The sequence below is a fragment of the Erythrolamprus reginae genome, chromosome 1 (genome assembly GCF_031021105.1).
Source record: "Erythrolamprus reginae isolate rEryReg1 chromosome 1, rEryReg1.hap1, whole genome shotgun sequence".
Lineage (NCBI taxonomy): Eukaryota > Metazoa > Chordata > Lepidosauria > Squamata > Dipsadidae > Erythrolamprus > Erythrolamprus reginae.
Window position 1 is genome coordinate 228,822,474 of NC_091950.1, and position 24,906 is coordinate 228,847,379.

The 24,906-nt window shown below is 39.9% G+C and overlaps 1 protein-coding gene across 7 annotated transcripts in view; it reads left to right on the plus strand.

Moving 5' to 3' along the window:
* The window catches only part of SUPT3H (SPT3 homolog, SAGA and STAGA complex component), a 364,612-nt gene that overhangs the window by 243,186 nt on the left and 96,520 nt on the right, over positions 1-24,906 (plus strand). For all 7 annotated transcript variants that reach the window (XM_070732449.1, XM_070732448.1, XM_070732451.1 and 4 more), the window contains 3 exons: positions 1,807-1,893; positions 3,367-3,457; positions 4,896-5,029. In XM_070732449.1, the coding sequence (XP_070588550.1) occupies positions 1,807-1,893; positions 3,367-3,457; positions 4,896-5,029 (312 nt within the window). The remainder of the gene's footprint in view (positions 1-1,806; positions 1,894-3,366; positions 3,458-4,895; positions 5,030-24,906) is intronic.

Genomic DNA, 24,906 nt, shown 5'->3' on the forward strand with positions numbered 1-24,906 from the left:
GATTGTTTTCTAATCTGTTCATAGATGTTTGAAATGGAACATTAAAATCTGTAATGAAGTAATCTTCTATTAAAAGACAACTGAATGAGAAGAGCTAGAGCATTCTTACCATGGAGGGATTATGGTGAAGAATTGCCAGTTTATAATGGTTGACTCCCTCACCACCACCACTGCCACTACTAAGTTGTTTGATACTTATCATATCACCTGTCTTTGTTAACCAAAAAAGAAAACTAAAATAACCAACAAGAAAAAGAATATAATAGGCATGCATCATATTAGGTCCTGTGATATAGAAACTAATTAGAAACTGGCACAACACACATATAGTTGCTTTTGCTATTATCATCATCATGTAGTGTACATTGGTGCAAGATTTTAAACAGAACCAGTAGTTGGAATTGTAAAGAGTATCTACTTTGCAAGTTTTCATCTCTGAGTCAGTATAGCTTTTCTAATTTATTTTACTTATCTAATTTAAACTAAATCATGGATACATTGTTTGGAATGAGCATGGTACTAAAAAGTTTCTGTTCAGCAGAGTGAATACATGCTAAATTTCAGAAGCTTATCCATCCATCCACCTATACATACATGTTATTTGGGATTGAGCCTTTAATATGATAAATAGAACATTATCTTCATATAGGAAATGTCACTTGTAAGATAATATATACAGTCTTTTATGATAAAAAGTAATACATCAATCAAGTTGAATTCAACTCCTAATGACTTTATGGGTCCGTTTATCCGCAACAGGATCTACTATATCTACAGAGGTTGGTTTGCTTTATTTTCAGCCTAGCCTACATCACTGGAATTTTCTGAAATTCTCCTCCAGATCTGATCTAACTGTAGTTCATAAAATCATGTACCAAAATATCCTTCCTGTTAATGACTCCTTCACCATCAACCGCAGCAATACATGAGCACGTAATAGATTCAAACTAAATGTAAACCACTCTCAACTCAACTGCAGAAAATACGACTTCAGCAATAGAGTGATCAATGCCTGGAATGCACTACCTGACTCTGTGGTTTCTATAAGAGGCGTGCACCTTTGTGTATACCGTCCCTGTCCTATGTCCTATTGTCCTTTTTTATCATTACTTTATTTATTTTACTTATGCTTATACAAATTACTATGCTATACAAGTTTGTAAAATAAATAAGTAAGTAAGTAAGTAAGTTCGTCAGGCCCAACCATCTATTTCAGATCCATTTAGAAAAGATTGATTGGAATAGCAATTGTCAAGATAAATTCAGCAAAATGAAAATCTTAAACCAACTGGTAAGGGTATAACTTATAATTCTACTGATATTTTAAATTATCTTAAGTTCTAAATATAGTTGATGTGTCATACATTTGTATTATGAGGATTTAGGGCCAGACTATCTTCGAGATCGCCTTCAGTCACATAGTTCCTGGGTCATTCTCTGGGTCCCATCAGCTAGACAGTGACTCTCTGCAACTAGCTAGCTCCTGAGGTCCATACTGCCCCTACCCTACTGACCTTCTGGAAAACCATGAAGACCTGGCTCTTGGCCGCTGATCAATATGGTACTTAGATCCAGCCGCAAAAATATATGAATGGTTTTTTAATGAGTTTTAAACTGTGTTTTATGTTGTTTTTAAATGTTGTACGCTGCCTAGAGTCCAGAAGGAGTTGGTCGGCCTATAAATTAGATTAATAAATAAATAATAATTTTCTTTTTTCTATACTGCTAAGACTTCTTTAAATATGTATACTTCTGCAAAATATCACATTTTTGCATTAGTTCTAATCTTGGTTTTTTTGTTCACAGTTGCAACAAGCCTCTGAAGTGTCTCAGATGAGAGGTGCTAGAGTAATCTCTGCAGAAGATCTTATTTTTTTGATGCGCAAAGATAAGGTACAATAGTATAAATTAACTGATGCTATATATTAAACCATGAATTAATGTTTTCTCTAGGCACCCAACGTGACACATCAAAATTTATAATTCAATCAACATCATATAGTACATACATCATCATACAATATCAAAAATCCCCTTCTCTCTATGCTGAAAAGGGGGGAAATGTTATTTCATCCTACCCCATATTAGTAATATATGCGCCAACTGTTTGTAATTGTGTTTTGTCATTTATCCTACTTACCATATTTTTCAGAGTAAAAGACACACTTTTTTCCTCCCATTAGTTTTTGCCTTCTAATTACCCCACCTAGCATTAATGGAGGAGGAATTCTGGGAGGTGAAGTCCGCTAATCTTAAAATTGTCAAGTTTGAAGACCGCTGGGTTAGGGATTAGGATGCAAGAGTATTCAAATTGGGCATACTCCATGACTGCATGACTGTAACCTGTTGCTTGTATTCTTAAGATTTTTATTAATATTGATTGTTTCCTCGTTGCTTATTTAACCCCTATGACAATTATTAAGTGTTGTACCACATGATTCTTGACAAATGTATATTTTTCTTTTATGCACCAAAGACAAATTCCTCGTGTGTCCAATCACACTTGGCCAATAAAGAATTCTTTTCTATTCTGATCTGATAAAAGTAGTTGCATGTAAAAACAGACCAGTATTTCTTGGATAATTTATTAGATGAAGTACGTATTATAAATTGAGTCTATAAGTCCTTATAGAAGTACAGGAGAATGTGAGCTATAGTTTCAATGTCCCCTTTTCCATAAGGGCAAATCTCAGCTCATATGGTATTTTTTTGTATCAGCTTTCCAAAACTACTGTGGGAAGTACATTGCAGCACATTAAGGTTAATGCTCTTCAGATTTGAGGGACAGTTATTTGGTATAAATATCTTTCTGCTTGGGAAGAGCAGCCCAATCTTGCTGGATTTCCAGATTAGAAGTCATTAGAAGCACTTCCCTGGGGAAACCAAAATACTGGATTTTTTGTGAGATACTGATTTGAAATTGTCTTCTATAAGGGGGGAACTCAAACCTATAGGGGGAAAAAGTAGTTTTAACCAATGTGCAAAAATGTAAAGGTAGGAGGGGAACATAGAATGATTAATAAACTAATGATACCACACAGCTAGCTTCCTGAAAGCACCCTGCAAGTGCTTGTCTTGTTCTGAGATAAATTCAACTATCATTAAATTTAAGAAATGAAAATAAAGATGCTTGGATATACCTTGCTATTCTCATAAACTTTTATTTATAATAAAAGTAAAACATAGAGGAATTTAGATCCAAGCTTCTTTATTTTTCAGACTGGTCTGCTTATTGAACTGGCAAAGTCAGGTTTACATTACTGAAAAGTATAATGAACACAGGAAAAATGGTTACAATGCTTCAAATTTCTCATTGAATTTTTAATGCTAGCAGGCAATGACCATGTCCATTTTTTTCTTAACTAGAAAAAACTTCGAAGATTACTTAAATACATGTTTTTCCGAGATTACAAATCTAAAGTTGTCAAAGGCATTGATGAAGATGATCTTCTTGAAGGTATGAAGCTTCCAGAAAACTTGTCTTTCTATGGGGAATAGTCAACATGTGCTCTATCTCTACAGTGCCAAATGTAAATATATTCCTCTTCTAGATAGCTTTAGACATTCAAAAATCAGAATCTTAGTTCATCAATCATTTTATAACCAGAACTGTTGATATCAACAATTAAGTTTAGCTAAGCCACTGGTCTTTTTAATTTTACAATTTATGTTTTCAAATTAATTTGGACTATAATTTTATTTATTTATTTGGGGAAAAAATTGTCAGAACCAACCTTTAATACTGATCTAAAATTAAGATGAATGTTTGGTAAATATTTTTTTTTTCATTTTAATTAGTTACGAGATATGTAATTACTGTAATTTGGTTGCATTTCCCTTAAAATTTACTTCCGTGTATTTTCCAGACATCTGGGTTCTATTTGAAAATCCAAGCGTTAAGTGTGAATGCAAATGGATTTGCAAAAGGACAATATGAGGCAATGACTTTTTATTGATAATTGTGAGAGAGGAAGAAAGCAAAGCAAACAACCAAAAACATCTGGTGATTGAAAAGGTTAACGGGTGTAGGTTTATTGGATGCATTGAATGGGTAATCAAGAGAAAGAGAGAACATTTCCAAAAATAACATATTTCAGGTTGCACTTACAGTGGCCTTCCACTAGCAATTGTATCCTATGAATACCTCACCAATTTACCATCACTAGAAATGAGATTGATCCGAGTCACTTATTCTTTCATTGATTTTAGATCTATGTTAGGGTTCCAAGTAATAACCCCAAAGCAATCAAAACTTTGAGGCCTAAGAGTTTCCTCAAAGCATAATTTTATTTGGGATATCATATTGGCATAACTGGTGAAAACCCAATTCTGAAGGATTCAAGGTTTTCCCCACCCAATTCAAAACCCATCGTTTTTGCTCTCCGGATCATATGTCCATTACATAGTCCAGTCAGGTTGTAGTTCCAACTCTGGCTGGCTTGCTACACACGCCCAGCTATTTCTGCCTACCCCCTTACATTCCCACAGCTCTACCCAGCTTCACTGTAACAGCCCTGAAAATGCTCCTAGAAATGGCTGCAGAAGAATGTGTAGTCAAAGCAGTGCAGGTAAGATGGAGAAATCAGGCAAAAGTAAGATCATGACCATACTTTCGACTGAAATTAACATATAGAAGTGATTGTTTTTTGTTTTTTCAAGGAACCTTAGATTCATCCTTATCAGAATGCCTTCAGTATATTAAAAAGTCCAAAATTCAGTGATACTCCTCAGCTTTCTGATATAAGTGTTCAGGAGTCAAGATATATGTAGTTGCAGGGAGAATTAAATTAAAATGGTCTTCATTCAACTGGCTCGTTTTCAGCACTTGTTTAGAAGCATTCACTGAACCCCTTTTTGTATCAAAACAGCTGTCTTCCTTATCTGGTCTCTTTCAGACAAATTCAGTAGCAGCACTAACAAACGTCAGAAAACTGCTCAAGACTTTCTTAATTCTATTGATCAGACTGGGGAGCTCTTGGCCTTGTTTGAAGATGATGAGATAGATGATGTAAAGCAAGAAAGAATGGAGGTAAATTCTACCCTTTTATCTAAACGAAGTACAAAAACTATTTACTTTACAAAATTAGATTACATTAAAATAAATTAAATTAAATTCATTTAGTCCAATTCCTTGCTTTATAGGAGAATTCTTCATGCAGAGCATTTATCCACATATAATATGAATCTCTTTAAGACACAGTAAATGTGAGATAAATGTGAAAATTCTTTGGCCAGGCAAATACATGCTAAAGGAAAAAGCAAAATAATAAACATAGATTCTAAGCCCCAAGTACCGGTATATTATTTTGAAGAATTCATGAAGTAAATACTTATAAAATATTCCCATCAGTATTTTATAGTTCCTTCCCTTATTTTTACCATTTTTAATTTTTATATTTTAAAGTTTATGAAGTTACTTTTAGGATAAGTCAGACAAATAAATATTTTTTTAAAATCTATTGAAATTTAGAAAAAATATTCTGAGTATTATAAGTAAATAACTGTTAGTTACCACTTTGGTTTTTAATCTGTCTTTTAAGCAGGCAGATCAAAACTAGCAAGGAGAGTCTAGCAAGGAGAAAACTGCAAGACCGAAGGATAGTGATGACTTAAGTAGAGCAGAGAGGGTGAGGAAAGGAGAGGAATGTCAGGAAAGGTAACAAATACTACCATCTTGTCAGGATTAGCAGAATAAGGAAAAGAAGATAAGAGGCAGTATGTTACATGGTATGTTCAGCACCACTGAAGTTTCTCCCATATAAATACTAAATAAAGATCATTCCATGCAAATGCCATATCTTCATTTTTAAGATCAGTACAAGACTAGTATTTTTCAGTCATGTCTAGTTGTTAATTAATTTACTGATTAATCAATTGACCATGTCAAGATACATTACAGCATCTCTTAGAAAATAAAAAATAAATTAGAATTGCGGAAAATATTACTACATATACAACTACCATGTTGACACAAATGTTAGAAGCTGAAATATTATTATCAGATACTCTTTATTGGTATTATTATTATTATTGCTACTAGTATTGTCTATAAATTGATCATTGTCACTATTATTTTAATTACTATTATTACTCTCAGAATTATTATTAATACTGTGTATATCTAAAATGACTCAGACAATACACTGTTCACCAAGCGCCTATGTGTATATAAAGAAAAATGCATAAAGAAAAATGTAAAAAAATTATATCCAGTGGTCATAAACTAATAAAGGACTGAAAATTGGGGGGGGGGGGGTGAGTATATCACAACATCAATTCTAAACAAATTCTAAACAAATAAGTAAATGTACCAAATTATAGAGCAATGCATATATATTCAGAAGTATGTTCTGGCAGCCCCCAACATTTTGGTTGAATGGCTCCATGGAGGGCATAACGGGGGGGGGGGGGGGGGGGCATGGTTTCATATGCTGCCTGGATTCCATCTGTGCGTAGATGGGGTTTCACTTGCTTTCACAACCCAGTTCCTGGCAGCCCACAGAACAATTCCAGTCTGCAGCTCGTGGATATGTGGGTCCAGTGAAGGGCTACCAAATTTTTTACTACCACATTGGGGGCGTGGCTTAAGCAGAACGCCCTGCATTTTCTTTCAACAACTTTCAGTGCAAATTGGGTGCTCTGGGGCGGAGCTTTATTTTCACTACTCCACTGCATTTCCCCCCATCCAGGCAGCAGCCCACCCCTGGTTGGGCCTCATGTATATGTGAATGCGGCTTTGGTTGCTTGCAGGGCCCAGTTCCTGACTGTCGCGGTTTGTGAGTGATTAAAGTCCGCTAGAACCTTAACCCCGCGGAGTCGATGGATAAAAGCCTTAGTCATTTGTTCAAAACAAGATATCTTTATTATAAAAACAGAAATAAAACATGTCTCGAGGGACAACTCAAAAATACGTCTTTACATAATGGAGGATAGAAAGAGAAGAGTAAGGAATTGAAGAAGAAGGAAGTGAGCTGGCAGGATATTACATCATAATAGGAGGATCTTAATAAGGTACACATAGTTAACTCTTTCATTACTGAATGTCTCTGAGAGGCTGTCAATTTTTCAGCGTGACACTGACAGCCTACAGAACAGTTCCAGTCTGCATCCTGGGAATTGGGGATCTCTATTCTAGAAGATTTCCAAGGTCCCTTCCAACTCTGTTATCCTGTTTCACAGAAAAGGACATTACATTTGCACACGATTCTAATTTTTCCTACGTAACCAACTCTCAGCTGAACGGCTTTAATATAAGAAAAAGAAATACTGTAGAACAATTGGTTGCTGCAGTTCCAATAGACTGTTCTACGCATACATTCTAAATACAAGGTTCTAATCAATCTTTATTATGTTCATGAATCAGCACTGAAAGCTCTAAATAAATGGCCCTTCATGGAGCATGTGATTGGCATTCAAATAAAACATATGAATTGTCTTCTATTTTTGTGGGATTAGGTGATGGGTATTGCAATAGGTAGCTCTGGACGGTGAGGTTTTCAGTCAGGATTAACTCACCCTCCCAAGAAACACGAGGCTTTGGTATGTCCCATCCTTGGAGGCTAGCTCCACCCACTATGGAGAATGGGCATTGAACCTATCTGATACATCTCTTCTCATAGGGTGGAGCTAGCTTCCAAGTCCCTCCCTTGTCTATCTTCCTGGCTTGGAGATTTCGGGTTTTTGTTCTTTGGTTCAAGTGTGTACGAGTACATTGCATTTGCTATAGAAGAAACACTATAGTCTGACCGTTGTCCCTAGCCAAAAGAGGGGGTATGACAGTAGAGGGACGCTTTTATACTTCAGACTCATAACAACATTGCTCTTTTCAAAGAGCAAATAAGACTCTTATCCCTAACATAGATATCTAGTAGTTTAGTTGAACTGAGTACAAATGCATAATTACTTTCTAAGGATCATAAGATAGTAGTTTTCAGTTCCAACATTATATCTGAGTTTGTGACAAAGGCAACCCTCACTTTGAGACTTTATATGTTCTTCCGATGAAGATGAATAGCAACATCTGCAAAGCAAAAGTTTCTATCAAGCTAGCCATATGTTCAACACAATGATATCTAAATTTATATAGCTTTCCTGGCCTCTAGGCTAATTTGTATGGGTGCCAAATCTTTCTCTGGATTCTGGGAAGTACTAGTTAAAATCTTCACAGCATAATTTTTCCTCCTTACTTTTTCCTTTCGTAACCTCCAGGGTCACAATATAGGCAGCTTTGTTCATTCTTATTGATATATTTGCATTCAGTTGTCCTCTTAAATTTTTAACAGAAATTTGGATGTGGGGACATTTACACATTCTACATGTATTAATTACTTTATCTCTCTGCTTCTTTGTTAGACATAAAATACAGTAATAGTTATTAAACATACATAGTAAAAGGTGTAATAGTAGCTTGACACTTGTTATATCTAATTAATGAGATTTGAAGTACCTGAGAGAACATTTGCAACTGTCTCAATATGGTATCTCTGTTGTGGAAATAAGCAGCAGGTGCCTAATGGTCAACTTCTGAGAGATATTTCCTGAACAGAGAAACAGAATGATTGTGGATGAGCAAAAATCAGTGGGAATAGGAGTGACTTGCAACTTCCTGCTGGTTTTTCCATTGAGTTTCCTTGTGGGAAGCTGGCAGAAAACATCAGAAATCTTCCTTCCTTCCTTCCTTCCTTCCTTCCTTCCTTCCTTCCTGCCTGCCTGCCTGCCTGCCTCCTTCCTTAGCCCCTCCCCTCATTTGATAACAGGATAGTTCAGTTGTTGTCAATACAGGTCAATTGCTAAGTACCCAAATAAGGATTGTGAGCATGCTGCAATGGCCAAAAATTTGAATTTGAACTTGGATTACTCAGTGTCTTTGTAATTTTGAACAATCACTGAGCAAGTGGTCAGTAAACAAAGACTATCTAGTCACAGTTATGAAATCACAGTTGACCAATGCAACTCAGTGGACCTCATATACTTGGACTTCAGTAAGGCTTTCGATAAAGTCGACCACAATTTCCTAATCCACAAACTAGAAAAAAATTGAGTAGATTACTACACATGTAGATGGATAAACAGTTGGCTGACCAACCGCACCCAACGAGTTGTCCTCAACAGCACCAAATCCACATGGAAAAAAGTAGACAGTGGAGTACCACAGGGCTCTGTCCTGGGTCCTGTACTCTTTAACATCTTCATCAACGACCTGGACGAGGGAATAAAAGGGGAACTAATAAAATTTGCAGATGACACCAAGCTGGTGGGGGTAGCCAACACCCTTGAGGACAGGCTCAGAGTACAAGAAGACCTAGACAGACTATCACAGTGGGCCCATACCAACAAAATGAGGTTCAACACCGACAAATGCAGAGTCCTCCACCTCGGCAAAAAGAACCCTAGACATACATACAGCCTGGGAGATACCCCACTCAGCAGTAGTGACTGCGAAAGAGATCTTGGAGTCTTGGTGGACAATCAACTAAACATGAGTCAGCAATGTGCAGCAGCAGCCAAAAAAGCCAACTCAATCCTAAGCTGCATCAACAGAGGAATACGCTCCAAGACCAGGGAAGTACTAATACCACTCTACTATGCCCTGGTCAGACCCCACCTGGAGTACTGCATCCAATTTTGGTCACCTCACTACAAAAAAGACATCGAAACACTGGAGAAGGTGCAAAAAAGAGCAACCAAAATGATTAGGGGACTCGAAACCAAGACTTACGAAGAGAGATTGAGAGAACTGGGCATGGACAGCCTAGAAAAAAGAAGGTCTAGAGGGGACATGATAGCAGTTTACAGATACTTGAGGGGTTGCCACGGTGAGGAGGGGGTCTCTTTATTCCCCAGGGCACCAGAGGGCCGGACGAGGAACAATGGTTGGAAGCTGACCAAGGAGAGATTCAACCTGGAAATAAGGAAGAACTTCCTGACGGTCAGAGCGATCAACCAATGGAACTGCCTGCCAGGGGAGGTGGTGAACTCCCCAACTCTGGACACCTTCAAGAGGAGATTGGACTTCCATTTGGCTGGGGTGCTGTAGGGTTTCCTGCTCAGGCAGGGGGTTGGACTCGATGACCTAACGGTCCCTTTCAACTCTATTAATAAAATAAAATAAAAAAATATTTAAAAAATCATAAACTGCTATGAACTGTCACATCCCTTGTTTTCTTTCTTTTTTAACCACATATTTGCCACTCTTATCTCAAAAATCATGATATGATATGCAAAGGTTATTAACTGGGCTGTCAGTTGTGCTAATTTTAGATTGTCTTCACTTTAATGTTAAAGACCAAAGTATGCTAATAATAATCTTAATAATATAATAGTTGCCACTTCCTACTAATTAATGAAAGGAAAAGATTTTAAAATGCCTTGTGGAGTGTTTTACACTAGAGCAATTATAGTGTTGGTTCTAAATTCATCACTAGACGTATTTCTGAAGTTCTGGATGTATGTGATAAGCACATTCCAGAAAATAGTTCCTGTTCTATGCATGATGGTATTCTCAAGATTCCAATTTGGACAGAAGATTGTGCATAGAGTTCTGTACCTATAGATATAATTAGATGTGAAACAATTAGGAGAGCACTGCAGCAACTTAACAGGCCTAAAATAAATTCTTTATCTTTAGGAATTTTCTGTAAAATTGAAATTTGGAAATCTTATATAAAATATGAAATAAAAGGTAGCTTCTGCTGGTTTTATTTTCATAGGTTTCCATGTTTGTACAATATGTTATTCTTAGTAAGAAGAAAGGCAGGATCAGAAGGAAAATTGGAATCTGGATATAACAGAAATTAAGTGTTATCATTTATGTACATTATGTACATGCTGTAATGTAGTGTTACTTTTCCTTCATTCATGATTTAACATTACATGTTTAACAAAGCAAATTATGGATAAAACTAACTGTTTCTTTCTGGTTCAAATTCTGAAATCCAATCTTAACACACTTGACAATGGTACAGATATAATTCTAAACTATAATTACATTAAAAAGAGAAAGACGAGGGTATAAACAATATGGTATAAACTCTTAAAAGTCAGAGAAGCGAAAATAAAATAAAGTTGTTCTTGTTAATGTTCTTGGAATCTTAAAATTGACAAGAAAATGGAAAAATTACATTCCATTTTCTCAAGGATTGCATGGACAATGAGATATTTTTTTATTTTGTACCATTTAAAATGTTTTGTCCTAGACTCTTTAAAAATAATGTGGACATTTAAAACAATGCAGGAAATATATTTCATTCCCTTAAAAAAAGTGGTAATTAGTCCATGAAGAAGTATAGAATATCTTATTTGCCATGTATAGTTTCTGCATGTTAAATCTTGGAGTAAGGCCAGTGTGTTCTTTAAAATCTTTAACAACCTCCTTTAAAGAATTAGTGTACTTAAATCATGAACTGTGATCTAAAGGCTATGTTCCTTTAGGTATCAATTACTTCAGAAATGTGTGGTTATCTTGGTTTGGCCAGCTGCAAATGGTTTTATTTCCACTTTGCCCTGGGCCAAAAACATGCTAAGTTGTCCAAAGCAAATGATAAACATGGATTTCTGATGTCATTATGGCCCAAACAGGATATGATTGTTTGGTGGTATGGTTTCAGTTATGATGAGTTATACAGAAAACAAATATTGTTTACTCTGCATTTTTAAATTGTCTTTGTGAAATTTTAAATTAAAAATTACAGTTGCATATCTTTTTATTTCCAAGGGAGATTTTACATACAGTACATACATTTCTACATGCATACCTTGCTCATCTTTATAGGGTGAGGATTCTTGCAGGGTCTTAGCTGTTCCTATTGCTGCAGTCTTCTGGAAAGAGAGCTCTGACGTTGTTCCTGGGATCTGTTGGAACCACTTTCCCAGTTTAGGAGCCCAAGTGTTCCTATCCTAGGATTACTTTGGCCTTTATTTTCCCCAAACAGCAAGAGATATTTGTATCCATCTAAACTGTGGTGACCAGTGTTCCCTCTAATTATTTTTGGGGGTGGGCGGAAAAGTATAGTGTCTGAGGGGCAGTCCCTTCGGGACTGGGCGGCACAGAAATAATAAGCAAACAAACAAACAAACAAACAAATAAATAAAAAACCCACCCTGTTTTGCCTCAGAGAATTTCAAAATAAAATACTGTACTGTGTGTCTATAACAGTGAGCTCATAATAGGGCAACTCTATCAATATCAAAATGCCACTTAAATAGTTGAGCTAGTTTCAAACTAGATTTTGATTTTCTTTCTCTCTTCCTTACTCCCATTCTTTTTCTTTCTCTTTTCCTTCCTCTCTTTTTTCTATCTGTTTCTCTCTCTTCCTCTCTTCTCTCTCTCCTTCCCTCTCACTCTTTCCCTCTAGGCAGGTTTGGAAAATTCTGAGTTGATGATGATTTTTAAGCGAGTGATTGCTCACTGCTCAGCTTAGAGGGAACTATGGTGGTGACTATTATGTGGTATATCTAAACTGTGGTATATTAATGGAAACAAAGTGAATTTAACTAGATTGAAAAAATAGCTTAATCAATTACTTGATGAGCAGGGGTGGCATAGTGCTTAGAGTGCAGCACTGAAGGCTACTTCAGCTAACTGCTAGCTGTAGTTCAGCAGTTCAAATCTCACCACTGGCTCAAGGTTGACTCAGCCTTCCATCCTTCCAAGGTGGGTAAAATGAGGACCCAGATTGTTGGGGGCAATATGTTGATTTTGTAAACCTCTTAGAGAGGGTTGTAAATGCACTATGAAGCAGTATATAAGTCTAAAGTCTAAATGCTACTTGCTAGGGATACTATGCATAGATCATTATAAATTATCTTTTTTGTTAATGAAATGTTCTGAACTAAACCTGAAAATATGTATTAATGAAGAAAATGAAAATGTAATATAAATTTTGGAGATCCTTGATTTAACTTAATAGTGTATCCCATCAGTTTATATTGCAAATACCAGCACCATTGGGTATAAAGTAAGGTATATGAAAATAAAATCTTTAGCAACCAGTCTAACTCAGTGTTGCCCCAAACGTACTTTCAAGTACTTTTCCTACTAATGAAAGATTTATCAGTATAAACATTTCACAGCAGATACACTTTAGTACACTTCTAATTTAGTTTTTTCCCTTTTGCAAAGTATCTAATAAGCAGCATATAGCTTGGTTATTTAGTTTGGTACTAATTAATTTCAAATGTTGCTTATTGGATAAACTGAAAAAACAAATCAGCTGAAGTTATTTTCAATAAATATTTTAAATACAAAGTACTGTACACAGCATATGTGCCCAGATTGTAGGGATGCATGGAAAAATATTGGCTTGCAAAATAATACAATGGTACCTCTACTTAAGAACGCCTCTACTTAAGAACTTTTCTAGATAAGAACCGAGGGTTTTTTGCCTCTTCTTAAGAACCAATTTCTACTTACGAACCCGAGCCTGGAAAAAATTCCCAGGAAATTTGAGAGCAGCATGAAGGTCCAGCCAGTTTCCTGCCACTCTCCCTTTAATTCCAGCCATCTCAGGCTTTTCTGGGCTGCCAAAGGAGCCTTTCGGTGGCACTTTGGCAGTCTCGAGTGAACGAAGCATTTTCCTTTCTCCGGGCACTTGGAGAGGGAATAAACCTCTGCCAGCGCCCAAAGAAAAGAAACGCTGCCTTCGCCCTGGGCAGCGACTGTCCTCCTCCTCTTCTTCCTCCTCCTCCCACCCAAATTCCAAGCTTTTATTTCTTTTCTAATGGGTTTGCATGCATTATTTGCTTTTACATTGATTCCTATGGGAAAATGCTTCTACTTACAAACTTTTCTACTTAAGAACCTGGTCACGGAACGAATTAAGTTCTTAAGGAAATGTACCACTCTACTTAGTTATTATTATTTGCAGTAACATGAATGCATGGATAGTTATGAGACTTGAGAAAAATGAATGGGCTATTTGACATTGTATATGTTAAATAGAAAAATGCTGTTATTCGTTTCTATAGAATGCAGTGAAATATGGGCAAGACCTTGGGAGACAGGCCCAAAAGATGCTGACTAGGGAACAGTTATATAAGAGATAGCAGAGCTTCAGTTGGGTTGTGGGTGAGGCAAGAGGCACAGAGGAGATTTTTCTCCAATTTCTTGGGCTGTAAAAAAGATGGGGGAGATTTGCATTTATTTTTTTATTTATTTTATTTATTTTGTCAAACAATTATAGGGTGATAATTTGTACAAATAAAACATTAGATAAGTAATGATAAAAAGTAACAGAAGAAGACAATAGGACAAGGACGGTAGGCACAGTGGTGCACTAATGCACGCCCCTTACAGACCTCTTAGAAAGGGGGAGAGGTCAATTGTAGATAGTCTAAGGTTAAAGGTTTTGGGGTTAGGAGTAGAAACACAGAATCAGGTAGTGCATTCCAGGCATGGATTACTCTGTTGCTGAAGTCGTATTTTTTGCAGTCAAGTTTGGAGCAGTTGACATTTAATTTAAATCGATTTTGTGCTCGAGTGTTGTTGCGGTTGAAGGTGAAGTAGTCGTTAACAGGTAGCACATTTTGGTATATGATTTTATGAACTATAATTAAGTCAGAACGGAGACAATGGAGTTGTAAGTTGTCTAAACCAAGAATTTCAAGTCTGGCGGATTAAGGTATTTTGTTGTGAGAAGAGGAATGAAGGACTCTTCTTGTGAAATATTTCTGGACTCTCTCAATTGTGTTGATGTCAGATATGCAAAGTGGGTTCCATACATGAGAGCTGTATTCTAGGATTGGTCTGACAAATGTTTTGTAAGCTCTTGTTAGCAGTTCAAAATTACCAGAGAAGAAGCTGCGAAGGATTAGCTTAACAACTCTTAAAGCCTTTTTGCAATGTTGTTGCAGTGGGCTGTAGGACTTGGGTCATTGGATATGAGTACTCCAAGGCCTTTGACAGATTGAGAGTTATCAATAAGTTCAATTCCTCCAAGTTTATATTTAATATTCTGATTCTTTTTACCAATGTGTAAGACAGAGCATTTAGTGGTAGAGATTTGAAGTTGCCAGGTTTTAGACCATTCTGCTACGTGGTCATGGTCTTTTTGAAGGGTAGCAGCATTGTTAGTAGTATTAAACAGTTTGACATCATCTGCAAAGAGAACGCAATTGCTAGTGATGCAATCACAAAGATTGTTTATGTATAGTATGAATAGTGTGGGTCCTAAAACACTACCTTGCGGGACACCACTGTTAACAGGAGCAGGAAGAGAAGTGGCACTTCCTATTTTGACCACTTGTTGTCTGTTAGATAGGAATGCTGTTAACCAATTGTGTAGTAGTCCAGAGATGCCGTAGGATTTGAGTTTCAGAAGAAGTTTGTCATCGACAACTGAGTCAAAGGCTTTGCAAAAGTCGATATAGATCGCATCAATTGGATTACCTTGGTCAAGTTGAGTGGTCCAAATGTTTTCACAGTGTAAGAGTTGTAGATTACAGGATAATTTTTTTCTGAAACCAAATTGTTTATTGGAAAGTAGGTTATTAGCTTCAAGATGGAGTGTAATGGATTGGTTTATGACTGATTCCATAACTTTGCAGGTGACACAACACAAAGAAATAGGTCTGTAATTTTCAATGTTGCTTGGATCTCCTTTTTTGAAGATAGGGATGACTGTGGCAAGTGACCATAGTGTGGGTAGGGAGCTAGTACTGAAAGATTTATTAAAAATTATGCTCAGAGGTTCAGCCAAGGTGGAGGAGAGCTTTTTAAAGAAGTATGCACATAGTCCATCTGGTCCAATAGATAAAGATGGTTTTAGGTTGTGTAATGCCTTTCTAACGTTATCTTCTGTAAAATCAATTTGTGTAAGATTATTAAGGTTATTTGTGGTGCGATTAGGAAATGTTGGGCATGAGCTATTGTTGTTAACAAAGACTGATCTGAAGAAGATGTTAAAAAGATTGGCTTTGTCTGATTCATCATTATGGTCTATGTTGTTTGGTCCTTTAAGGCAGAGGTCCCCAACCTTTTTAGCACCAGGGACCGGCTTTAAGTTAGACGAGTTTTCTACGGCCCGGTGGGGGGGGGGGCTTTGGTCATATGGGGGTGGGGTTATGGAGGGGTGGAGCTTAGTGACGCAGCCCTCCACACTTCTCCACAGGGCGGGGAGAATGAGGAGGCTCCTTTGGCGGCTGGGGGCTGCCTGGCTTTGTGATTTTGACTGGGGGGGGGACTTAGGAAGGTCCTACTTCTCCCCCCCCCCAGCCAAAAACTCAAAGCCTATCTGCTGGATACGGGCGATGAGCGGGACGAGCGGCGCCGAAGCCGGTGGCTTTGGCAGCTGCTGCAAGAGGCTCTCCGCTCTCGGGAGAGTTTAACAACAGAGGCTCTTTGGCTGCCCGGGGCGCGCGCGGGCGCACACACGCACACACAAAAACATAACCCCGTAGATGGGAAAAGGCTGGATTCTTTCTCCCCATCTCTTCCATTCAAGGGAGGCTTCAATAGACTCAGCCACCAAACAATAATAATAATAAAATCAGCGAGCGCCAACCATAACCCCCCTTCTTTATTTTTCAAGCTCGAGCGGTTCTTTTCTCCTCGCTCCAGAAACTTGGCGATCGCGCCCCACCGCCGCCGCCTCCTCCGTTTCCCCCAACGGCAAGCAATCTAAACGCGGGAAGGGCATTCCGGCGCTTCCCTTCAGCCTCAGAAGCCCCCTCGACGCTGGAGGGATGGTTATGAGGGGAGCGAGCGAGGAGAAGAAGACGTCCCACTCATCGCTCCTGAGGGAACGGGCGAGGGCGTCGGAGACCCAAAGCCCATCCTGTGTGGAGGGAGACGGAGCCAAGCGGGGCCACCCGGAGACCTTTTCCCGTCTTCTTCTCCTCGCTCGCTCCCCTCATAACCAGCCGCCCCGCTCGCAGGGGGATGCCCGTTCGTAGGTACCAGCCCGCCAAGCGTCGAGGGGGCTTCTGAGGCTGAAGGGAAGAGCCGGAATGCCCTTCCCGCGTTTAGATTGGGGGAAACGGAGGAGGCGGCGGTTGTTTTCTCCTCGCTCCAGAAACTAGGCGATCGTGCCCCACCGCCGCCGCCTCCTCCTCCGTTTCCCCCAACGGCAAGCAATCTAAACGCGGGAAGGGCATTCCGGCTCTTCCCTTCAGCCTCAGAAGCCCCCTTGACGCTTGGCGGGCTGGCGTAGCTACGAACGGGCATCCCCCCGCGAGCGGGGCTGCTGGTTATGAGGGGAACGAGCGAGGAGAAGAAGACGGGAAAAGGTCTCCGGGTGGCCCCGCTTGGCTCCGTCTCCCTCCACGCAGGATGGGCTTTGGGTCTCCGACGCCCTCGCCCGTTCCCTCAGGAGCGATGAGTGGGACGTCTTCTTCTCCTCGCTCGCTCCCCTCATAACCATCCCTCCAGCGTCGAGGGGGCTTCTGAGGCTGAAGGGAAGCGCCGGAATGCCCTTCCCGGGTTTAGATTGCTTGCCGTTGGGGGAAACGGAGGAGGCGGCGGTTCTTTTCTCCTCGCTCCAGAAACTAGGCGATCGCGCCCCACCGCCGCCGCCGCCTCCTCCGTTTCCCCCAACGGCAAGCAATCTAAACGCGGGAAGGGCATTCCGGCTCTTCCCTTCAGCCTCAGAAGCCCCCTTGACGCTTGGCGGGCTGGCGTAGCTACGAACGGGCATCCCCCCGCGAGCGGGGCTGCTGGTTATGAGGGGAGCGAGCGAGGAGAAGAAGACGGGAAAAGGTCTCCGGGTGGCCCCGCTTGGCTCCGTCTCCCTCCACGCAGGATGGGCTTTGGGTCTCCGACGCCGCGGACCGGCTGGAAAACCCCAACGGCCCGGTCCCGGTCCGCGGACCGGCGGTTGGGGACCTCTGCTTTAAGGGGTGGGATGGGTCTAGAGTCTTGTTAAGATTCTATTAACACAGCTTTATAATAAATAGAATAAGATCATCTGATTGTGTTTTCTGTTTGGTCTACCTGTTAAGCCTGACAAGAAATGAAGGTAGCACAAGTAAATGTTAAAACTTCAGCACAACTAGTTTGCTAAGTATCCTGGAGAGGTTTTGGCAGAATTTTAATCAAAAAGACATTTATTTATTTATTTATTTATTTATTTATTTATTTATTATTTGGATTTGTATGCCGCCCCTCTCCGAAGACTCGGGGCGGCTCACAACAAGTGTAAAACAAATCATAAATAATTCAATTAATTAAAATATTTAAAGATTTAAAAAAACCCATATACTAACAGACACACACACAGGCATACCATGTATAAATTAAATGTGCCCAGGGGGAGATGTTTAGTTCCCCCATGCCTGATGGCAAAGATGGGTTTTGAGGAGTTTACGGAAGGCAGGAAGAGTAGGGGCAGTTCTGATCTCCGGGGGGAGTTGGTTCCAGAGAGTCGGTGCCGCCACAGAGAAGGCTCTCCCCCTGGGGCCCGCCAACCGACTTTGTTTAGTTGACGGGACCCGGAGGAGGCCCACTCTGTGGGACCTAATCGGTCGCTGGGATTCGTGCGGCAGAAGGCGGTCTCGGAGATATTCTGGTCCGATGCCATGAAGGGCTTTAAAGGTCATAACCAACAGTTTGAATTGTGACCGGAAACTGATCGGCAGCCAATGCAGACTGCGGAGTGATGGTGAAACATGGGCATACCTGGGTAAGCCCATGACTGCTCTCGTAGCTGCATTCTGCACGATCTGAAGTTTCCGAACACTTTTCAAGGGTAGCCCCATGTAGAGAGCATTACAGTAGTCGAACCTCAAGGTGATGAGGGCATGAGTCACTGTGAGCAATGAGTCCCGGTCCAGATAGGGCCGCAACTGGTGCACCAGGCGAACCTGGACAAACGCCCCCCTCGCCACAGCTGAGAGATGGTTTTCTAATGTGAGCTGTGGATCGAGGAGGACGCCCAAGTTGCGGACCCTCTCTGAGGGGGTCAGTAATTCCCCCCCAGGGTAATGGACGGACAGATGGGATTGTCCTTGGGAGGCAGAACCCACAGCCACTCCGTCTTATCTGGGTTGAGTTTGAGTCTGTTGACACCCATCCAGGCCCCAACAGCCTCCAGGCACCGGCACATCACTTCAACCGCTTCGTTGACTGGGCATGGGGTGGAGATGTAAAGCTGGGTATCATCGGCATATTGATGATACCTCACCCCATGTCCTTGGATGATCTCACCCAGCGGTTTCATGTAGATGTTAAATAGCAAGGGGGAGAGGACCGACCCCTGAGGCACTCCACAAGGGAGAGACCTCGGAGCCGACCTCTGACCCCCCACTAACACCGACTGCGACCGGCTAGAGAGGTAGGAGGAGAACCACTGAAGCACAGTGCCTCCCACCCCCAACCCCTCCAACCGGTGCAGAAGGATACCATGGTCGATGGTATCGAAAGCCGCTGAGAGATCGAGGAGCACCAGGACAGAGGATAAACCCCTGTCCCGGGCCCGCCAGAGATCATCCATCAACGCGACCAAAGCGGTTTCCGTGCTGTAACCGGGCCTGAAACCCGACTGCTGGGGACCTAGATAATCGGCTTCTTCCAAGGACCGCTGGAGCTGGAGTGCCACCACCTTCTCAACAACCTTCCCCATAAAGGGAAGGTTGGAGACTGGACGATAGTTGTTAAGTACGGCTGGGTCCAGGGAAGGCTTCTTGAGGAGGGGGCGCACAAGCGCTTCTTTATAGAGTGTTGGAAAAACTCCCCTCCCCAAGGAAGCATTGGTGATCTCCTGGGCCCAGCTCCGTGTCACCTCCCTGCTGGCCGAGACCAACCAGGAGGGACACGGATCCAGTAGACAGGTGGTGGAACTCACAGCTCCAATGACCTTGTCCACTTCATCAGGTGTCACCAGATCAAACTCTTCCCAGACAGGTGGACAAGTACGTGCCCCAGTCACCTCGACTGACTCATTGTCAGTCGACTCTTTTACAATTGGAGTCGAGGTCGGCCCGGATCTGAGCGACTTTATCAGCGAAAAACGTGTTAAACTCCTCGGCGCTACTCTGCAAGGGCTCCCCAACTCCCTCCTGATTAAGAAGGGAGCGGGTCACTCTAAACAGAGCGGCCGGGTGGGATTCCGCTGATGCAATCAAGGCGGCATGGTACGCGCATCTTGCCGCCTTGAGCGCCACTTTGTAAGTCTTAATAAAAGCTCTTACAAGTGTTCGATCAGATTCAGACCTACTCTTCCTCCATCGCTTCTCTAGACGTCTCTTTTGGTGTTTCAACTCCCGGAGCTCCTCGTTGAACCATGGGGCTCTACGGGATCTAGCGCCACGGAGAGGTCGCAAAGGCGCAATCCGGTTGAGAGCCTCCGCAGCAGCCGTATTCCAGGCCTCCGCAAAAGACTCCGCCGAACTGTGGATGACATGAAAGTAACAAGAAGATAAAGTGCTGTTTGACATCATACGGAGAGTGACAGATCAGATGTTTTGCTCTTCAGCAATTCATGGGAACTGTATAAATCGATAAAGGTTGATTCTATTATCATAAAATGTCACTTTGTTTGTTTGTTTGTTTGTTTGTTTGACTTCTATGCCTCCCAATCCCGTATGACTCAGGGCGGCTTTAGACTAAGAAAGGATGCATAATAAATGACTAAATTTGACTATGAGTTGAAGGCTGATTGCTAACAGAGTGGACAATGACTTGCACTTTGGCATAATAGAAAAAAAGAGCACCCCCTTTTTCGGGGCAACATTCTTTCAGGTATTTGAAAAGTATGGAAGTATTCATTCACTTGTCATCTTTTTTCAAACTTACATAATTCTAATTTTTTTAGTCTCATGACAACTCGTATTTCTGTTCCCTGATGATTCCCATTGCGTTTTGCAGAATCTGCTCCAGTTTTTCCAGATTCCAGTGAGTCTTAGCTTTCTTACATGTTCACCAGAGATGATAAAAGATTGTTTCAAATTGTTTGCATTTCCAATATACATTTGATACTCTCTTACATATCTTTGATAGTTTATGTGGGGTTAACAGTACACTATCTTCTTTAGTGTCTTCTGCTTCCCTCCAGGGCCCATCCTTCAAAGTGCCATCCTATCATATTTTTTTAAAGAATTCAAAACAACAATATTTTCCCATGGGAAGGATTTATAAAATTAATTTCAAAACCTTATTTCAGATCCATTTGGATCCTCAGTCCAACATTCCAGCATTATGGTATGAGTTTGGTTGAAATCCCTCAACTTCAGTACCTCTGAGCAGTCTCACATTTTTCCTCTTTTTCTGGAGGGATTTTGCAAGCCACAGTTCATTGTATGGCTGTTGCATTCCCACTTGTTTGGGGATATGTAGTTTGCCATGACTCCTCACTGGTAAAATTTATTTCCAGACTTTCAAATTGAGGTTTTTAAAATGCATTTAACAAGTACCTCAAAGGTTCTCAGTGAAATATAATGTGGGCCAAAGGTTCTCAGTGAAATATAATGTGGGTCATTCTTAATGATCTAGCTTTCTTATAAATTTTGTTCCTTTTGTTCCTTTCTAGAAGAAAGCAAAAAGCAATTTCCTTATATTGAGAAAATAAATTTCAAAGAATTGTAGTTAAAAGCCTTTTCTGCCAATATCTGTGGACTTTGGAAATCTGTATTGCCTCATAATAAATTTAATTAATTTATGAATTTCATCCTATTTGGATGAAAAAACAAAATATTGCAGCTGTTATGGCATTTATGCTTTTTCTACATAGAAGAGGTTGAAGGGAATCTGTTTCTGATCCCAGAAATGTTAGAATAGATTATCCTTGGAGCAACCCATGCTGGGTCAGGAATATTTTTCAGATTCTGAATAGAATTCCCAAAGCCCATCTGCCCAACACTGCTTTGTAGCCATGATTCTGCCTTGTTTGTACAGAAAGATTATTTGACCAATGTAAGTTTGATATGTTATGATAAAGTAAAGAAAACAGAATCGAGTGGGTTTAAAATTATTGACATTTTTCTTTTAAATAAAATTATTTGCTGCCGAATAATTTTATAATGGGGAGCTCATCTACTTATTCTCATTGTACACAGGAAGAAGAACGTTGTGATGAAAAAATCTGACCTAATATGCAAACAGTATTGCATTCTGAATACTGCATTTCAGGAGTTATTCCTTCGGGATTAAAAAGCATACTGTTCATCTGTCACTTTGCCTTCTAGTTTAGGGATAAATTTCCCACTCTTGAGTGTTACATAGTAATAATTCAGCACCACAGGCACCAAACTGCTTTCGTAGTACATTTCTTATTTGAATAAACAGTGGAAGTCCAATATTTTTAATAGATGAAAATATCCTTTCCAAATAAGTTGATATGCAGTTCTTTTTGGAGATGTCTGAAAGGCAAATCTCTGTCCTGCAAAATTCATCATAAGCATCTCCTTTCTTAGTACTTTTAAACATTGCTAACGTTAAGCAACTTTAACTTAGTTATTGGACAATGAGTGTTGTGAATAGCAGAATTCCTTTGCCTGCTCTGATAGTCAGGCTCCTGAGAAGAAGTACTAGAAAAACAGCCTTTGTGCTTCTAATTATTAAATATGTCCAGAATCTGCCAATGTATCCAGGAGCTTTTCATCAAATATAGAATATATATTACATATAATGTAAGGTTTTAAAACTCTATTAAGAACATGAGTGTCAGGCCATGCAGCTATGTAGATATGATTAAAAATAATATTTGATATTTAAATATTTTGTGTGTTTGTGTGTAAGTGTGTGTGTGAGAGAGATTAATTGAGATTAGATTCAGAGTCTACAGATGGAATCAAATAATGCAATATATTATTGTTAACATCTAGACAAAGAACAATTCAATCCAAATGAAAAATCATGATAGGTTAAATTCATAAATTTAGCTTATATAGTAATACTAAATATTAAAAATATTTATTAAACAAGTGATTCCAACACAGAGACAAATATTGTCTATACTGGTTTAATTTCTGTTGGGGGGATCTGTGGAGTTTTATGGGTAGGGATTGAATTGGTTTGCCTCCCAGAGTGAATTCTCATTTCTACCCTTCTTCTTTAAAAAAATGTGTGAATATCCCTCTTCTCTTGTGTTATCATAGCATTACTGGACAGAGTTTGGCAGCCCTTCAAATGGTCATACAGTGGTACCTCTACCTACAAATGCCTCTACTTACGACTTTTCTAGATAAGAACCGGGTGTTCAAGATTTTTTTGCCTCTTCTCAAGAACTATTTTCCACTTATAAACTCGAGCCTCCGAAACTGTAACCAGAAAAGGCAGGGAGAAGCCTCTGTGGGGCCTCCCTAGGAATCTCCTGGGAGGAAACAAGGCCAGCAAAGGTGGGAAGAAGCCTCCATGGGACCTCTCTAAGAATCTCCTGGGAGGAAACAGGGCTGGAAAAGGTGGGGAGAAGCCTCCATGGGGCCTCTCTATGAATCTCCTGGAAGGAAACAGGGCCTCCCTGTGGTTTCCCCAATTGCACACATTATTTGCTTTTACATTGATTTCTATAGGAAAAATTGCTTCTTCTTACAAACCTTTCTACTTAAGAACCTGGTCACGGAATGAATTAAGTAGAGGTACCACTGTACTTTGCTTTCTGAAACTCTTGAGACAATGCTTTTCAGGAAATTCAATCCCATCTAGAACATGTAATCTGTTCTTTGTTGGCAGACCTATAAACTACCCATTACAAGGATATTTATTTATTATTAGAGTTGAAAGGTACCTTGCAGGTCCATCAAATCCAACCCCCTGTTCAAGCAGGAAACCCTACACCACCCCAACCAGATGGCAGTCCAATTTTCTTTTGAATGTGTCAAGTGATGGGGCCTTCACAACCTCTGCTGGCAGGCTGTTCCACATTCTTGGGATCAGATTGACAAAGGATAATCTTGCCAGGATTCTACTTCAGCCTATTTGTCAACCACTACATCTGGGCTTCCATTTTAATTAAATACAGCCACATTTAACTCCTGTGAGTGTTTATTAGAATGAAATGTTGTAGTGAATCCTAATCCTTTCATGATCAAACGTAACAGCTTAATATAAATGTAAGTTGCACTGGGGACAAAGTAGTGGTTTGTGGTACCCCGCAGCTGTTAGGAAAAGGAACAATTGCAGGCCAGTGAAACGTACATACACTCTCCTACAGAACAGTATTTCTAGTTTGGAATCTCAACCAAATTCTTACTATGCTTATGGCATAACCTTTTGAATTTATGAACAGATGTGTGCTGAAAGTTCCTAATTGAGTCCCAAAACTCAGCATTTTTATCAGATCTGTACTATGCCTGTTCCATGAGAAAACTATTACTACATCTTTTTCAGTTTGTATTCAGCATCAATTTTAAATGATCCCAAGAAATCTCATTTTTGCTCTTTGGTCAGTTAATTTCACTTGTAGAATAAAGAAATTATGAATTATATGTAACATGGCATGCCACTGCTATTCAGGCAGGACCAGATCTCCCAATCCCCCCATTAACTTTAAAGTAGGGTTTTCTAATTTTTTTATTCATAAAAAGAAATATTTCTTCAGTTTTAATAAACATGACATAATAGGTATTTTTTTTTATTCTGCAGGTATCACTGTGCAAACACCTTTCTAAGGAGTGCAGTGATTTCCTAACACCTAACATTAAGAAATGGCCACTGCCTGAATTACCTTAGTCAATAGTGTCCTGAGTGGAGACACTTTCCCCACCCCCAAATTTTGTCAATCTGATCCCAAGAATGGAAGAGGGAGACTTTAGGGCTCAGTTGATTACAGTGTTCCCTTGCTTTTCGCGGGGGATGCATTCCGAGACCGCCTGCGAAAGTTGAATTTCCGCGAAGTAGAGATGCGGAAGTAAATACACTATTTTTGGCTATGAACAGTATCACAAGCCTCCCCTTAACACTTTAAACCCCTAAATTGCAATTTTCCATTCCCTTAGCAACCATTCAGATTATTACTCACCATGTTTATTTATTAAAGT